The following is an 18,058-nucleotide window of genomic DNA, read 5'->3' on the forward strand; positions in this document are numbered from 1 at the left end:
AAGTTAAATAGAAATATGAAAATGTTTAAAGATAGAAAAACATTGTTGTGAAAGTGTCACATGACGCGTGACATCACGGCGACGCGGCGTTTAGTCAGGATCAGAGCCGCTGGTCAGTATATCAACACAACAGCGCGAGAGCGAGCGGATCAGAACCGACACGGGCGGCCCGGATCGCATTTACCGCAATTTTACCTCAGACACTATAATACAGTGAACACTGTTATGTGTTTGTGTTAAAAACATCATCAGGAGCTCAGCGCGAGACACGGTCAGTCATTCACCCACCTATTTATCTACTGATTATTATTATTATTCTTATGCATATGCGCTGACTGTATATATTTTGTAGTACTGTGAATACACAGCCTTCCTTAATACACGGTTTTACTACAGTAAATGTACAGGCTTTGTTACAGAAATCAGTTAATTCGTTATAAACTGTCGGGCCCTTGCGTCACACTGTATTTGTTAACATGTTTACAGTAAGTAACGTTAAATACTCGTCAGCTTGTGTATTTGTGTTCAATCGCTTCAGTTTTAATGTGTTATTTGAGCTGTAAAGAGTCCGAATCGTGCTGCTGGTGTAGTGACGTCACTCCTGATCAATGTAAACAGCGTTAAGTATGTACAGATGAAGTAAAGTATGCAGGGACTATGGTAAATGTCAAACTGACTGTGTGTTTCCTGATTCTGGTTCTGATCTTGCTCCAGATCTCAGGCTGATGACGGATCCAGCATGCTGGAGTTCTGCTGCGTTTCGGGATGGCTGGTCCTGATGCTGGTGTGCTGGAGTCCGGCGGCGAGCGGCACCAATGTGGTCATCCAGAGAGACGCTCAGTTCGACATGACGTATGACGACACGGTCACCAGCGACAACCAGACCATCTACTCCTATAACCACACCGTCTCCAGAAACAAGGCAGGAGTCCATCAGAACCGACGGCCGGATCTCTGCAGATGGATTCGATCACAATAACCTCTTTCTCTCTCTTTCTCTCAGACGGAGGGCGTGCGGGTGTCGGTGGAGCTGCTTTCAGAGAGCGCTGTGAGTCCGGTTCTGTTTGTGGTCCGGCAGAAACAGGCCGTTCTGTCGTTTCAGGTTCCCCTCATCCTCAGAGGCCTGTGAGTACAGCCGTTGCAACGCATCCCATAATACAAACGCAGTGATGTACGGAAGCGTACATACACCGATCAGGAATAACATTATGAACACTGACAGGTGAAGTGAATAACACTGATCATCTCTTCATCACGGCACCTGTTAGCGGGTGGATATATTAGGCAGCAAGTGAACATTTTGTCCTCAAAGTTCATGTATTAGAAGAAGGAAAAATGGGCAAGCGTAAGGATTTGAGCGAGTTTGACAAGGACCAAATTGTGATGGCTAGACGACTGGATCAGAGCATCTCCACAACTGCAGCTCTTGTGGGGTGTTCCCGGTCTGCAGTGGTCAGTATCTATCAAAAGTGCTCCAAGAAAGGAACAGTGGTGAACCGGCGACAGGGTCATGGGCGGCCAAGATGGGGAGCGAAGGCTGGCCCGTATGGTCCGATCCAACAGACGAGCTACTGTAGCTCAAACTGCTCCAGAAGTTAATGCTGGTTCTGATAGAAAGGTGTCAGAATACACAGTGCATCAGTTTGTTGTGTATGGGGCTGCAGACCAGTCAGGGTGCCCATGCTGACCCCTGTCCACCGCTGAAAGAGCCAACAGTGGACATGTGGGCATCAGAACTGGACCACGGATACCACAGCACACCTTCAGGGGTCTAGAGGAGTCCATGCCTCGAAGGGTCAGGGCTGTTTTGGCAGCAAAAGGGGGACCAACACAATATTAGGAAGGTGGTTATAATGTTATGCCTGATTGTTGTATACCATTAACACAACTCCTATTCTGATATAAATCGGTCCACTGCTCGAGTCAAATGATAATCAGGTGTCAAAGTTTCATTTGGACTCAGAAATGATGATATGTTCGTTCATGTGTGAACTTTGATCTTTCAGTTCCTCATGAACTTCTGTTTTTGCACAAGCGGCTCAAATGAACCAATAAACAGATTTGTGTCACAGTGTGTTTAACATGTTTACAGTGAGTCTGTGGGTGTTTGTGTTCAATCACTTCAGCAGGAATGTGTGTTATTTGAGTGTGTAAATGTTGCATGCGGTGTTTGTGGTTGGACTGTGGTGACGTGTCGCGTGTGTCGGCAGGTATCAGAGGAAGTATCAGTACACGCAGGTGGGACGGACGCTGTGTCAGCCGCCCACAAAGGCCGTGGCGGAGACACAGTTCTTCTATGTGGACGTGTCGACGCTCTCCAGCGCAGGGATCCACTATCAGCTTCGAGTCAGTCGCGTGGACAGCTTCACACTCCAGTGAGTCACTGATCAGAGTTCAGTCATAATCAGACACGCCTGATCTGACCGGATTCAGTTAGTTTATTCTGATCGAGAGCTTGCCACATTAGCTCTGTTTCCATCCAAAGTTGCAAAGGGTTTTTTTTTGTTTTAATACAATATCCCAAAATGTGCTTAAAATAAGTGGATGCAAAAGCAGCTATTGTGATGTAATGAAGCTCACAAACTGTGTCTAGCTCTTCCTCAGAAGTGTTTTAGCCATCTGGAGCTAGTGGTTATGTTGTCATCTTTAGGAATGTCATGCTATACTTTTCTCTTTATGTCTACAGGACAGACAAGAAATTCAGCTTCAATGCGACGCCGTCCCAACCACAGGTGTTCATGTCTTCTCATTATAGATGCAGAGAACTGATTTCAGAACTGTGAGCGTTACAGATGCTGCAGGGCTGATCTCAGAGTAGTCAGTAAATCTCCTCAGTGTGTGAGAGAGCAAACAGGTGTGTGTTTGACATCCTGCTCATGAAGGATCCAGCTAAAGCTGAGGCTCTGTTCATGAAGGCATCATACTGTTGACTCTAATGGAAGACTGTGAGAAGAGTCATGATGAACGTGGCTGTTGACTTGCTTGCATTGAAAATGTTCAGCTGGCTTAATCAAATTGCGTGTGTTTTAACACTGGAACTTTAGTTGAACCATCTGAAGATTTTCAATGAAACAGTCAACTCAACTTTGACCTCCACATAGAAGGCTTTTAAGTGCATTATTGTCTGGTTTTGTATGGATGGCATTTTATTATATATGTTATATGGGGAACAACGATGAACTTTGAAGTGCACGAAAAATTACATGTGTCTGCTTAAACAGCTTTAGCATGCACAGTTTAACTAGTGTGGTATAGTGAAAAAAATACTTTGGTCCCCTGTAGATGGTAAAGTGCGACACCTGCCATTTCTTGCCATTTTGCCATTTCTTACCATTACAATATTTTTTTATGGCAAGAACTGGTGTTTTAGTGCACATTCGCTACATTCAGAGATAGTCAGAATGTGAAGTATTGTTAAATGTAAAGGCAACCAAACAGTTGTCGCACTTTACCATCTAACAGGGGACCAGTGTCCTGCTGCTGTTTACATTTAGCATGTACACTTAACTTGTGTGGAAATGGGCATGGAATGGTGGAAAAAAATGGTAAATTAACTGGTTTTGTTCAAGTCAAAAATGTTATTTAACCTCACTGAGCCAACCTAAATATATCCGTTTATACCAACAAAACTAAGTTTTATGTTTTAAATCAAGCAGAAATAGCTCTTTAAGGTAACAATTGCAGATCACCACTTTATACAGTGAATAATGATTCTGTTAAACAAAATGACTCTAAAGAATCCAGCTAAAGCTATATATGTTAATGGTGACATGACTTGCTTGTTTGGGTGAACTATTGCTTTAAGCTCCACATAATCACAGGGTAGTTGAACTATGGTTGATTTTGATCAGCAGGGGTCGCTGTCACAGATACACAAGGTCCAGCTTAGACCAGGGGTTTTCAAACTGGACAGTGGGGGTTATTACAGATATCACACACACAATGCTGGAGTGTAATGACTGTGTGTGTGTGTGCGTGTGTGTGCAGTTCTTCAAGTATGTGTTTCCTGACGGTGTGGACACAGTGATCGTGAAGGTAAACTCGCAGAAGAACTTCCCCTGCTCCGTCATGTCCATACAGGACATCCAGGTGAGAAACACACACATTCACATGCAGATGATGTCAAAGAAGTTTGAGCTCATATCTGTGTGTGTCTCTCGGTCTGTCTAGTGTCCGGTTTATGATCTGGATAATAATGTGGCGTTTATTGGAATGTATCAGACTATGACCACCACAGCTGCCATCACAGTGCAGGTAACGCACACACACACACACACACACACACACTCTCTCTCTCACACACACTCATAGACACACTCTGTGTGTTTCAGAGGAAGGATTTCCCCAGTAACAGCTTCTATGTGGTGGTGGTGGTGAAGACTGAAGACGAGGCGTGTGGAGGACCGCTCCGATTCTACCCGCTCTTACCCGGTTAGTTCCTACAACCAATCCGTTACACGGCTGCAGCCAATCAGAACCCTTGTCTGACGACGAGTGTGTGTGTGTGTTTCCTCAGATGAGCTGCTGGATGCCGGGAACCGCAGTAAAACTCTGGACGTGATCGTTTCTCCTGCCATTAACTGTGAGCTGCTCACTAGACGTTCATTCAGTCGTTCGTTCATCCGTCCGTCAGTTCATTGATTGATTCTCTGTGTTCTCTAGCGGAGGTGTATGTGATGGGGATGCTCTTCTGTCTGGGGATCTTCCTGTCGTTCTATCTACTCACGTTTCTAGTGGCCTGTGTGGAGAATAAGAGGTACGGCACTGTCGACAGAAGAGTCAGTGTCATTGTTCAGTGTTGATTCAGTTCAGTCCATGATTCAAGATTCGTCATTACATGACAGCCAATCAAATTCTGTCATCCTCAGGATGAACAGGAAGAGGGAGGGGCTTCTGAACCCTGACGCCTCACCTGCAGAGACAGGTAACTGATCACACACCTGTATGAGCTAGTTATAATCGATTAATTAATCTAGATTAAAGACGTCTTTAATAAGTGATTTTATTGAAGTGTTTATTCTTTTATTCTCTTTTCTGCATATTTGTGTGCGTTTAGCGTCTCTCTTGGGTAAGATCTGTGTGTGTGAGAGAGTGTGTGTGTGTATGTTTTACTAACACACAACACTCATTTATTGAGTATCATAATCCTGCAATGCTGTTGTTACAGAACCGCATTTCTAGGACTCTAGTGTTGTGAAAAATAAGGTAGAAAGATCATATTTTTTGAGTGTTTGCAGCTGTTTGAGGTTTGAATCAGGTCTGATGGAGTAGAGAGTCCAGGGTCCTGAAACGGTCTCCTCTGGTATTGCAGGATTATTCTATAGACTGATCTGCATGCTCACTCTCACAGCGTTTGTGTGTCTCTCTTCATGTGTAGTTGTGACATCACTGCTGTAAACTAACCCAAACACACTCCTCTTTAGAAGTCATTAGGAACTAATCTTTCTGTCTCTTCTAGTTTTGGACATGACAATCTCATTTACATGCAGGAGTGAGTCTGCTTAGCATGTGTGATGTGAATAAATAGAGCTCATAAACGTCTGTGTGGGCGTCACTCCTGTAAGTAACTGAAGTGTGTGTGTCAGAACCTGAAGGGTGTGATGTACAGGAGTAAAGGCCCCGATATACTTCAAACAAACTGGTGTGACCTCATTCTGAACAAAATCAGGCCAAAATGAAGTTCGTCCGGCTGGTAAACACTTCTGAACTCCCATTGGTCAGTGGTGATGATATAATAGGTGGGTGTGGCTCTGAGGCTCCACCCTCTTTGAGGTGTAAATCTTCTCCGGTTGATTTCTTCTATTCCGTCAATGTCAGATGTGAAATAAAACAAATAAAGCTGCTTTATAGTAGAAACTGAAGCTGTAATTCTAATCTAAAGTGACACTGACTCTGTTTTTCATGTTTAATACTATAAAGATGCTGCTTTAAAGCAATCTATTGTATAAAGCACATATTTACATATTCCTCTAAATGTGAGTGGAGTCAGGATGTTCGCAAACAGCTGCAAAGGTATTTCAAAGTTCTTTAAGGAAAGAATGAAACAGAACTTCACTGTGAGTATATCAGGGCCTTTATAGTACATCCACACACACACACACACACACACACACACACAGAGCATCTGTCTAACCCACTGGGTGTGTTTCAGGAAAGGCTCCCGTGTCTCCGTATGAATACGGATCATTTGGTGAGTTGATGGAAGTTTTCTTTCAGATGAATTATTTCTTCATCAGATCTGTTTTAATCTGTCTGTCTGTTTCTCCAGCTGATAATGGAAGCACACTGAGCTCTGAAGCCGTTACTGACAGTTTAGCATCAGCCGATGGGAACTATGGATACATGGGTAATAACACACGCACACGGAATATTCATGTTCATGTTCATGTTCATATTGGCGGTTCAGTGTCCTCTCTCATTGGCTATGTGTGATGTGCTCTGCTTTCTGAGTTCTGGTTTATTTTTACCACTTAGGATCGGAGACTTTTAAACGACGACTAATCACAGCTCATCATGTAGCCATCCGCTTCGGTGACACGCCCACTTTATAAATCAGCCAATCAGCACGTCCTTATGAAATCCCACCCCATCCAAAATCAAAACAAATATTGGTCTGATGTCCTGAGAAATATATGGAATGATAATTTCTCTGATTGTGTTTGAAATTATTCTTATTTAAATGAGTAAATCAGGTGTTGTATTTGCTGATGAATGATTCGGTGATGTCAGCATCTACTGCAGGAGTTCACTCCGTGATCCGTCTGTCTGAAATACACTGAACGTTTGTTCTCCGTGTGTCAGATCGATCTTTAGAGAGCGTCGCCCGCAGTCGGCAGGAGTCTTTGAGTTCAGTGGAAGAGGACGATTACGACACGCTGGCTGACATCGACTCAGACAAAAACATCGTCCGCACTAAGGTGTGTGAACTATAGAGAAACCCAAGTCAAGTGTGTGAGTGTTTATTTACTGACTGTGTTTCTCTCTCCTTCACAGAAGTTCCTGTGCGTCTCTGATCTCGCTCGAAAAGACAAACGCATCCTCAGCAAGAAATACCAGATTTACTTCTGGTGAGTCTCACAAACACACACACTCACACACACACTCACACTCTCTCACACACACAGTACAGGTGTATGTGTTTGTTTTACATATGATAACTCCAGTGGTGTGTGTGTGTGTGTGTTTTCTCTGTAGGAACATCGCTACGATCGCAGTGTTTTACGCTCTTCCTGTCATTCAGCTGGTTATCACCTATCAGACGGTACGACATCTCTTTATGTCTCATGTTGTGTGTGTTCAGTCTTGATTGAGCTTGATGATGACTACAATAATTTATTTATTTTCTGACAGGTTGTAAACGTCACAGGAAACCAAGACATCTGCTATTACAACTTCCTGTGTGCACACCCTCTCGGAGCTCTAAGGTTGTGTGTGTGTGTGTGTGTGTGTGTGTGTGTACACATTCTTCAGACGTTTTGAAAGTAATTAGTGGATACTAAACAGTCTAAAAGCATAAAGCCTGTCCTCACCAAGGACTATAACTACATTTTTAATAATTGTTCTGACAGTAAAAGAATAAGAACACCACAACTACAACGACACAGAGGAACTAGAGCTTATGTATCGTAGCGATGATATAGTGTCAAGATTTTGGTCACATCGCCCACCCATAAGAAGAACGATATCGTTGGAATTGCTTTCAAGAACGTTTTTTCCAGCTGATGAACGATAAAAAACATTAACAGCCAATCAGAATGCATCTTATAAGGTCTTATAATGAATGTTTTGATGTGTTCAGTTCCTTCAACAACATCCTGAGTAACCTGGGTTATGTGATGCTGGGGCTGCTCTTCCTGCTCATCGTCCTGCAGAGGGACATCCTTCATAACCGCGCGCTTGAACGCAACGAGAGCACAGCGCTGGTGAGCAGCAGAGACCGTCTGATCCACCGACTGTCACACAGATCAAGCTTTATACGCACTCACGGCCCTGCACAACTTCAGCCAGACTCCATTAGCTGCATATGAAAAACTCCAGTTGTGCCACAAATGATGCACTGTACACTACACACTTACACTGTGCTTTGAACTGTGTAATATAAGCACATTGAGCGTGTGTGTGTGTGTTTCAGGAGTGTGGTATCCCAAAGCACTTCGGCTTGTATTATGCGATGGGCACTGCTCTGATGATGGAGGGGCTGCTCAGCGCCTGCTACCACGTCTGTCCAAACTACACCAACTTTCAGTTCGGTGAGTGTGATGATGTTCATGTACGTCAGTGACCTCGAGAGCATCTGGACGCACGTCCAGCCTCATCCTGGTGCTGCTGTGTTCGATCTTACGAGGAAAGTAAATATTTTTATTTTAAGTTTGGGAATTCCTGATCTAATTTCATGTCATTTGTGTGTTTCAGACACATCGTTCATGTATATGATTGCTGGATTGTGTATGTTGAAGCTGTATCAGAAGAGACACCCGGACATCAACGCCAGCGCGTACTCCGCTTACGCATGTCTGGCTGCGGTCATATTCTTCTCTGTGCTGGGAGTGGTGAGAACACACACACACACACACACACACACACACACACACACACACAGCAGTGATAGGAAAAATCATGTTTCTGAATGACAGATCCTAGTGATGTCATGTAGATGGAGAAGAGAAGCGGTCCCAGCACTGAGCCCTGAGGCACTCCAGTAGCTAGATGTTGTGATTTAGACACCTCACCTCTCCACGACACCCTGAAGGACACACACTCACACACACGCTCACACACATAATTTACTACGGTTATGGTATACTATGGGTACGATTATATGAGCTCAATCTCATCAGTTTGATGGAAGCACTGTGTTTACATGAGGTACAGTTTAATCACAATATTTCCTAAATCTCATTACAATCACATGATGAGGGTTCATGTAAACATAGTCAGTGTTTATTGTGAAAAGAGATTGTACAAATAAATTTGACTTACATTTCAGTCTAATGTTGTGCACAGGTTTCTGTCAGGGTTGGTTTAGGGGTCAAACGTCATAGAAAGTATCATTGGATGTCTATGAGATGAGTCAAACAAACCTGTGTGTGTGTGTGTGTGTGTGTGTGTGTCAGGTGTTTGGTAAGGGTAACACAGCGTTCTGGATCGTTTTCTCTGTCATACACATCCTGGCCACAATGCTGCTGAGCACTCAGCTCTACTACATGGGCCGCTGGAGACTCGGTGAGTCACAATCACACACACCTGACATTCAGCAGGAGAAGCTGATGGTCTGTTTTCCTTAAACTCAATGTGTGTGTGTGTGTGTGTGTGTGTGTGTGTGTGTTTCAGACTCTGGGATCTTGCGCAGGATTTTGTATGTGATCTACACAGACTGTATTCGGCAGTGCAGTGGACCCATGTACATCGTGAGTACAACACACACTCTCTCACACACACATGCAGCTGTCGCAGTAAAACTGTCTGACGTGTGTGTGTGTGTGTGTGTTGTCTGTAGGATCGGATGGTTCTGCTGGTGATGGGAAACATTGTGAACTGGTCACTGTGAGTTACGCTGTATCACCATCATCTCACATCTCTCTCGATCACATGGATACGAGCGCACGCATGACCTGTGTGTGTGTGTGTGTGTGTGTGTTTGCAGGGCGTCGTACGGCCTCATCAAACGACCCAATGACTTCGCCTCGTACCTGCTGGCCATCGCCATCTGTAACCTGCTGCTGTATTTCGCCTTTTACATCATAATGAAGGTGCCGCTCTGATTATGACATCATCAGATACTGATACTACTTCCTGTGGTCATGACATCCCACTGCAGGGGTCTTCAGATCAGATGAATTAGTGTGTTAGTCTCATTCAGATCTTTGTGTGTGTGTGTGTGTGTGTGTAGCTGCGCAGTGGTGAGCGTATCCAGTGTCTGGCTCTGGTGTGTATCCTGTTCACCGCTGTGGTCTGGGGCTTCGCTCTGTTCTTCTTCTTTCAGGGTCTCAGTACATGGCAGGTGAGTCTCACACACACACACACTCACACACGTGACCCTTCACCTCTAGTGTGTGTCAGTAGCGTGTTACCTGTACTCAGTCATGTTGATCAGACTCAAATTCTGTCTCTAGAAAACTCCGGCCGAGTCTCGCGAGCACAACCGTGAGTGTATCCTGCTCTCCTTCTTTGACGATCACGATATCTGGCACTTCTTGTCGTCCATCGCCATGTTCGGATCCTTCCTGGTGAGTCAAAACATCAGTCGAAGCCAAACGAGACAACTGAACATAATAAACACCCGTCTGTCTGTCTGTCTCAGGTTCTGCTCACTATGGACGACGACCTCGACACGGTTCAAAGAGACAAAATCTACGTCTTCTGATGGACAGATATTTTGAGCCTCTGGATTAGCCAATCACAGAGCAGCACCAGAGGTGTCCACTAATGAGAGGCCTCACTGCCTGAATATCCTGCCAGTCAGAGACTGTGATGTGGGAGGAGCCTCATACAGGAACTAATGCTGATAGGACAGTGATTGTGCCAGTAAAACTGCCAGAGCTCCTCCCCTCATCACCGTGGTAACCATGCTAATCGCTTCAGACCTGCCCTGCAAATCTCGATGCAGTTTTGTAACGGTATAGCGTTTGTTTTTCTTGCCGTTTGTGTCCGTCTGTGGCCTTCTGTGTCTGTGGACCGTGTGGTTCTGACTGTAAATCCGAGCCGAGCTGCTTCACTGATCTATTGACGATTCTGAGAAAATTAACTTTGCACTGTCTGAAAAATTACAGATCATGTTTTTACAGAGTACAAATGGAATGATTACTGAATAAAGACTTTTTACGGTTGTTTTCAGTAGTGTACATCTGTTTTACTGTGGACCGGAAACCTGATGATTCTGTGCTGCTACAACATGACTGTTTTAATCAAACAAAAACACACGCAAGAGTTAAAGGGATAATAAAATGAAAATTAAGTCATCACTTAGCAGGCTGAATAAATGATGACTGTCCCTTTAAGGCCTGTTCGTTCTGTTCATTATATGTGTGCTGCAGTTTTGTTTTCTGCTGCTTTAAACACTCTTTAACTCTTTGGTGCAGCTCACATGACGGTCAAAAATGGCCAAAGATGTATTTTTATTTCAAATTAATTGAATGTACTATATTTTAGTTCAATGTTTTTATTTATTTTGTATTTTTAGGGTATTTTGTGGTATTAAATTATATTTATGCAGTAGTTATAATCCATTTATTCACTTTTTGAACATAGATACAGATCAGGTGTTTTCAATCTCATCGGAAATGAGCAGTGTTGGGGGTAACGCATTACAAGTAACGTGCATTACGTAATCAGATTACTTTTCTGACATAACGAGTAAAGTGATGCATTACAAGTAATGTAAATAGGTCAGAAAAGTAATCTGATTACGCTAACGAGTAAAGTGACGCATTACAAGTAACGTGCATTACGTAATCAGATTACTTTTCTGACCTAACGAGTAAAGTGACGCATTACAAGTAATGTAAATAACGTAATCAGATTACTTTTCTGACCTAACGAGTAAAGTGACGCATTACAAGTAACGTGCATTACGTAATCAGATTACTTTTCTGACCTAACGAGTAAAGTGACGCATTACAAGTAATGTAAATAACGTAATCAGATTACTTTTCTGACCTAATGAGTAAAGTGACGCATTACAAGTAATGTAAATAACGTAATCAGATTACTTTTCTGACGTAACGAGTAAAGTGACGCATTACAAGTAATGTAAATAACGTAATCAGATTACTTTTCTGACGTAACGAGTAAAGTGACGCATTACAAGTAATGTAAATAACGTAATCAGATTACTTTTCTGACCTAACGAGTAAAGTGACGCATTACAAGTAATGTAAATAACGTAATCAGATTACTTTTCTGACCTAACGAGTAAAGTGACGCATTACAAGTAATGTAAATAACGTAATCAGATTACTTTTCTGACCTAACGAGTAAAGTGACGCATTACAAGTAATGTAAATAACGTAATCAGATTACTTTTCTGACGTAACGAGTAAAGTGACGCATTACAAGTAATGTAAATAACGTAATCAGATTACTTTTCTGACCTAACGAGTAAAGTGACGCATTACAAGTAATGTAAATAACGTAATCAGATTACTTTTCTGACCTAACGAGTAAAGTGACGCATTACAAGTAATGTAAATAACGTAATCAGATTACTTTTCTGACCTAACGAGTAAAGTGACGCATTACAAGTAATGTAAATAACGTAATCAGATTACTTTTCTGACCTAACGAGTAAAGTGACGCATTACAAGTAATGTAAATAACGTAATCAGATTACTTTTCTGACGTAACGAGTAAAGTGACGCATTACAAGTAATGTAAATAACGTAATCAGATTACTTTTCTGACCTAACGAGTAAAGTGACGCATTACAAGTAATGTAAATAACGTAATCAGATTACTTTTCTGACCTAACGAGTAAAGTGACGCATTACAAGTAATGTAAATAACGTAATCAGATTACTTTTCTGACGTAACGAGTAAAGTGACGCATTACAAGTAATGTAAATAACGTAATCAGATTACTTTTTTGACGTAATTGCAAATTACAATCTAATAACGCAAATACATTTATTTACAGCCAAAAAAGTTACTGCAAATGAAGTATTTTCAAGAACAACAGTCACAGTAATAGTATGAACTGTAGCTGAAATTTAGCTAGTGATGCATGATGTCCAGTTTAGTGGACAGATGATTAATCAGAATTACCTCCATATCTAAAATCAATGCTTGGAAAATGTAACAATGATATGACTCCTTAGATGTTACAACTTTTTTTTGTTAGGATAGAAGGAATGGATGGATATTTCAGAGCAACTTGGCATTTCTGACTGGCCGTCGGACATCTTGGTATAGAGAAGAAAAAAAAACAAAAAAACACGTACAACGGCTTGCCACTAGGTGGCAGTGTATAGGATGATGCACTAGTGTCCACTGTAGAGGTTGATGTGCAACTATGGCATGCCATCAAAACTCATGCATATGCAAGAAAATGGCTTTTTGAATTTCTGTCCACTGTCGTGACCTACATGTGAAAGAGTTAACTTGAGCGCCGCGTTTTTAGATGTGCTAGAGACTAGTGCAACTGTCAAACACGTCCGTCTAGTGCTTTTACATATTAAAAACAATGGAAAACAACGCGTTTTCGCATTCTAATAATCAAAAAGCAAATTGACTTTTTCAGTGTAAACACAATACTCACACTATTCATAAGTTCATAAGCCAAACCTTCGCTGTAGGACAGCAGAAGGTTTCACTGATTGTCCAGGTGACGAGATGCATGATCCAAATACAAATAAAGAATTGAACAGTAAGTGCTATAAATTATAAACTAGTATTAAAAAAAGAACTAAGGTCCTAGAACTGCGGTGCTGAAACTGCAGCCTCATGCCTCGTTGGCTGTCTTTCAGCCAGTCAGCGCGAACGTCACACCACGTTAATTAGTATTAAAGAGCCAAATCATCCCACAAACAACAGGTGTGTGTTCGACTGGAAGCGGCGGCGCGCGGACCGTTCGGTGAATGACATCAAAGTACCGCGAGAGCGAGTCGAAAGCATATGGAGCTACAGTCGCTCTCGCGGTACTTTATTGTCACACACCGATACACACCTAACAACTGTTCTGCCGCTCAGGTGTGAGAGGAGGAGCTCTGATGAGGAGGATAAATACTGCTGTCATCTGATCAGAGCACAAGAACGGATTCATCATGGACTTCGATCTGAACTCAGGTAAACAGATGAGGAACATACACCAGTAAACATCGAAATGATGTGTGTTTTATTGGTTGATTTGTAAGTGAAACTGTCTGTTCTTCTCCAGCTGTTGGAGGAGATGAGGTGAAGAAGCAGGAGGGCAAAGAGGTGGAGGGAATCTTTGGGTTTGGAAAGAAGGATAAAGACAAAGAAGAAAAGGATAAAGAGTGCAAGGACAAGGATAAGGACAAGGTGAGAATAGTTATTCATATGTGACATACTTCTCATCACAATAACATTTTATACTAAAAACTAATCAGATTACAGTAGTAAAATGGCTCAAGAATGGAGCCCAACCCGGAAGATTCATTTCAAGAGCTTGAAAATGTCGTTCAGCCCTTGAGAGTTAATAATGACATAAAATAAGAGAAGTTACTACATGTTATAACTGCATTATACTGTTTTGTGCATGTTTTTACAGAGTGATTGCAAAGAAAAGGAGAAGGAGAAAGAGAAAGACAAGTGCAAAGATAAAGACAAGTGCAAAGACAAGGACAAGAAGAAGGATAAAGAACACAAAAAGGGACATGGACACGGACATGGACACGGTCATGGACACGGACACGGACACGGTCACGGTCGAGGACGCAGGTCATCGTCTTCATCCAGTGATGAGGTAACGTATGATTCGAGTAAACTGACTCTATATTCTGATTGCCTGAGCCTCGTTTGACTGTTCACACACCTGTTGAATTCTACCTTTTCCATTCATCATATTTCGATGCTTGTCACTCTCATGTGTGAGTAACGTAAACCCATTTAAACGTGTAAAAACACCTGGTGAAGTGATGTGGACGCGCCCCTGTAATGCAGACAAACGGGTTTGTGTAAAATATGCCTGAAGATTCTTGTTTCTCAGATCAGTTCTGTAGATTCACAAGCGCTCGCTGCAAACTCTTTATCCATATCTGTACACAAGGCACCAATAATAATTAATAATAAAAAGTAAATATTGTTCTCTCTCTGTTTGTAGGACTGAAGACTGATGACAGAAGGTGGACCGGGGCTAGTTGTCACATGGGGAAGATGTTTTGAGACACTAAATAGTCTGTAATACATTTTAAATATTATATTGTTGAAAATGGGTTGATTTTCTGTATTTATGTCATATGTTTTCTTATATCAGTGTCAGTACACAGCATGTTCCCATTGTGACTTATCCCATAGAATGTGACAACATGCCCCGCCAATGGTCACAATGTAACTTTTTTTTTTTTTTTGGTAGTGAAGAAAGTTTTTGACAATAAAAAACTGGCTTTTCATATACTCACCATGAGAAATATTCACCCTGGACTTCATCTTGTAAAATTTCATATTATTTAATATTCATAATATGATTGCATGTGATGTGCATTTTTGTTTTATAATTTAAATCTTTTGATAATGTTGGAGGGAAAGTTTACATGGAGAATAAAAAGGATTGCATTCAAATTCTCAAATTACAGACAAATGCATTATACTACACCCACATAAACAACACATAAAGCTAGTTGTCTAAATCAATTTTATGTTAAATGATTTGAATATGATTATGATTAAGCCAACAGACCCTTCCGTGAACGCACACCTGACTGGATTACCTGAACGCCTAATTACAAAGGTTTAATTAATGAATATGCACTTTCATGTTCTTGACACACCCAATCACACAACCTAATTAATATTCATGAACCAAAGCTTGCGCATCGAAGGATTCTTTCATTCATCAAATAGCCATCACTTGCTAACTAACATCTGCATTTCAGCTCATGTCAATGCGGAGAAACAGCATTAATTATAGACATAATGACCAAGGCATCTGGGTTGGGCTCCATAAAGGGCTCGTACAGCAGGTTGATCCACTTGTACGGTTGTAAAGAGTAAAGATGCACTATCTAGGGCGGGTGCTTTTCTCTTCAGGGTCTGCTCAGACTCCTGGGAAGGTTTTCTGTGACTTATTTTCATCCCACACAACATTCCAACAGTTGTTATCGCACAGATATCTCACATTTTGAGACAAGCCCGCATACGAGTTTCCAAAATAACTGCACTATATTCAGACACACAGAGAGTTGCGATCTGTGCAAACATACTGAACAATACGCATGAAAGATGTGTAGGCAAAACAGAAACCTGTTGTGTGAGTAACCCATTCACTTCCATAGGGATTAAAAAAAAAGTATTTCTGATACATTTTGATACATTGTTTTTAAAAAAAAAAAATGGTACGAAACTTGGTAAGGGTTTTGGCACTTGCTATGTGAAAAAAGGGTTAAATGATCTTGAAAAGTAGTCACTTGTATTGTTCATGGTGAAAAATGAGCACATTGGAAATGAATGGGAGATGAATCTCATCTAGTGGAAGCGTGTGGTACTGCGCCCAAACAAAATCTTACTAAAAGCTCATTTTTTGAGATATCAACCTCAAATTTGGAACACAACTTGTTTAGATTTATGGCTTTTGACTTTCTCTTTTTTATTTTCTCTTTCTGGAGTTTTAAAATAAAATGTGTTTTGGAAAATATATATTTCATATAACATTTAAAAATAGTATTTTTGTGCATTTTTCATTATAATAAACTTAAACTTCTGTAGCTTTAACTATTTCTATAACTATTAACTATTTAATGTTTTTCACTTCAGCAATAATCTGCCAAGTGTTGTTTAAAAAGAAACCAAACTTCAGTCTGTTGCTCAAGATTTTCCACAGTTTAAGTTGGAAATTTCATTTTCAGGGGTGATAAATGGATCATAACTATTCCATAAATATAATTTAGTACCATAAAATCCACTAAAAATACAAAATATTAAATAATAAATATTATCAAACTAAAATATAGTACAATCATTTGATTGAAATAAAACAGATTCAGTCATTTTGAATCCATGCGAGCAGCACCGGAGAGTTAAAAGTATTCAGTGACCAACACACATTTGATCAGTCAATAACCAACAGATCATCTCCAGAATCATCCTGGGCTTCCTTTGCCTTACAGACACTCAGTTACAGCAGCCACAGAAAAACTAACATTAACAGCCGAGCCCAACTACAACAAACACCGATCACCATAATGGCGACTTCAAGCAGCAATTCCTTGTGTATTATTTAATATATTTTAAATATTAATGCAATATATTATTCTGTATATTTTTCAACATACATTAAATAATTTAACATATTGATAAAGAAAATATATTTCCATATATTTGTTATGTAAGTGTAAACTAAACAACCCTGCTGCAAAAAACAAAACTTTCTGTCACTCAGCATAAAAACTGACAAAATGAAATAAAGTGTTGGGGTTTAAATAATAAAATGAAATGTCCAGTCGCTCACAGAATTTGCTTTTTGTTTTATTCACTTTTGGTGTCTGACCCGTTGGCCTGAAACAAACAATACAAGTCCACAAAAACAAACGTGTAGAGTATGTTTCTGCACTTACACACACTAATGCTGAACCAAATGGAAGAAGGTGTGTGCATGCAGTGATTCACCAAAATATATCATGGCAATTAAAAAGTTGCTCGGTTGGTTGGTGTTTTAACCTTGGCTATTTTCATGGTGAGTAACAAGTAAAGAGCCATTTAAAAACCTTTATAAAGTTTTAATGGGGTCATGACATGAATTTATTTATTTTCATATGTTCCTTAAGGTTCACTTACAATGTTAATAAAACAAATATATATATATTTGGAAAATAAACTCATTCGGAGCCTCTGTCTGGAATGATCAGTTTTTAAGGTGCGGCTCCTTTAAGGCTTGTCAGTAAACGGCCACTGTTGTGATTGGCTAACATCATTGCATAGGAAACAGTATAAACGGCCACTTGCTATTGAAAATATTATCCATATTTGCGTGTGTGACGATCTCAATATCAAAACAAGCTGTTTTTGGAGCTTGATTAAATAAATGCTTTGTTTATAATGAGGAGGATGTCTTAAACTCTGAAACCTGCAGGATGTTTTAATGGTACAAAAACTTCTTATATGTCAAAACATTAAGGCAAATTTGATCTCTCATGTCATGACCCCTTTAAAAGTTTGCTAAAATGGATTCAGGGTTGATTCTGTTAAAAATGTGGTAATTCAAAAGCAAACAATTATACATTTAATATAAACATACATTTAAATAGCACCAATAAACCTCTTCAGAAAAACTCTCAATATTTTACTGTTTATGTCCGAATAACTGGAAGACACGATGTCATGATGGTTTCAAACATACAAGCTCCATATTAGTGCAAACATGCTTACTCGGTAAGAAATGTGACCCTGG

General features: G+C 40.7%; 2 protein-coding genes and 1 long non-coding RNA gene across 10 annotated transcripts; 2 read left to right on the forward strand and 1 right to left on the reverse strand.

The window, feature by feature from the left end:
* Positions 1–59: 59 nt before the first annotated feature.
* On the forward strand, positions 60–10,833 carry sidt2 (SID1 transmembrane family, member 2). Of its 5 annotated transcripts, XM_051863957.1 has the most exons (29): positions 60–271; positions 715–922; positions 1,004–1,125; positions 2,211–2,375; positions 2,687–2,732; positions 3,988–4,089; positions 4,171–4,254; positions 4,332–4,431; positions 4,517–4,582; positions 4,663–4,756; positions 4,869–4,924; positions 5,057–5,068; positions 6,152–6,190; positions 6,269–6,346; positions 6,475–6,531; positions 6,802–6,917; positions 6,994–7,067; positions 7,195–7,261; positions 7,351–7,424; positions 7,799–7,922; positions 8,132–8,249; positions 8,413–8,549; positions 9,114–9,222; positions 9,331–9,407; positions 9,497–9,543; positions 9,644–9,749; positions 9,890–10,000; positions 10,113–10,226; positions 10,301–10,833. In XM_051863957.1, the coding sequence occupies exons 2-29, from the start codon at positions 740–742 to the stop codon at positions 10,361–10,363; spliced, it is 2,541 nt and encodes an 846-aa protein (XP_051719917.1). In that variant the 5' UTR covers positions 60–271; positions 715–739; the 3' UTR covers positions 10,364–10,833. The 5 variants fall into 5 exon arrangements, with proteins under 5 accessions (XP_051719917.1, XP_051719919.1, XP_051719918.1 ...); XM_051863959.1 differs by lacking the exon at positions 6,475–6,531; XM_051863958.1 differs by lacking the exon at positions 5,057–5,068.
* On the reverse strand, positions 10,558–13,321 carry LOC127496226 (uncharacterized). 4 transcript variants are annotated; one of them, XR_007925269.1, is made up of 3 exons: positions 12,524–13,321; positions 11,718–12,399; positions 10,558–11,655 (listed from the first exon to the last, which is right to left on the reverse strand). It is a non-coding gene; the product is annotated as an uncharacterized LOC127496226 (long non-coding RNA). The 4 variants fall into 4 exon arrangements; XR_007925270.1 differs by lacking the exon at positions 12,524–13,321 and having other exon boundaries at positions 11,842–12,331; XR_007925268.1 differs by lacking the exon at positions 12,524–13,321 and having other exon boundaries at positions 11,780–12,331.
* A 257-nt stretch (positions 13,322–13,578) lies between these two features.
* On the forward strand, positions 13,579–15,079 carry LOC127496225 (splicing regulatory glutamine/lysine-rich protein 1-like). Its single transcript, XM_051863972.1, has 4 exons — positions 13,579–13,779; positions 13,871–13,995; positions 14,225–14,419; positions 14,777–15,079. Exons 1-4 carry the CDS (start codon positions 13,758–13,760, stop codon positions 14,780–14,782), a joined length of 348 nt encoding a protein of 115 aa, XP_051719932.1. The 5' UTR covers positions 13,579–13,757; the 3' UTR covers positions 14,783–15,079.
* The last annotated feature ends 2,979 nt before the right edge of the window (positions 15,080–18,058 follow it).

This window comes from Ctenopharyngodon idella, chromosome 15 (assembly GCF_019924925.1).
Source record: "Ctenopharyngodon idella isolate HZGC_01 chromosome 15, HZGC01, whole genome shotgun sequence".
NCBI lineage: Eukaryota > Metazoa > Chordata > Actinopteri > Cypriniformes > Xenocyprididae > Ctenopharyngodon > Ctenopharyngodon idella.

Excerpts from the sequence above, each read along its gene's own strand:
- sidt2 (XM_051863957.1), top strand. The coding sequence starts at position 740 with ATGCTGGAGTTCTGCTGCGTTTCGGGATGGCTGGTCCTGATGCTGGTG. Across the intron at positions 2,376-2,686 it reads GTGGACAGCTTCACACTCCA|GACAGACAAGAAATTCAGCT; the intron begins GTGAGTCACTGA and ends TTATGTCTACAG. Across the intron at positions 6,532-6,801 it reads TCATGTAGCCATCCGCTTCG|ATCGATCTTTAGAGAGCGTC; the intron begins GTGACACGCCCA and ends TCCGTGTGTCAG.
- LOC127496225 (XM_051863972.1), top strand. The coding sequence starts at position 13,758 with ATGGACTTCGATCTGAACTCAG. Across the intron at positions 13,780-13,870 it reads GGACTTCGATCTGAACTCAG|CTGTTGGAGGAGATGAGGTG; the intron begins GTAAACAGATGA and ends GTTCTTCTCCAG. Across the intron at positions 13,996-14,224 it reads AGGACAAGGATAAGGACAAG|AGTGATTGCAAAGAAAAGGA; the intron begins GTGAGAATAGTT and ends ATGTTTTTACAG.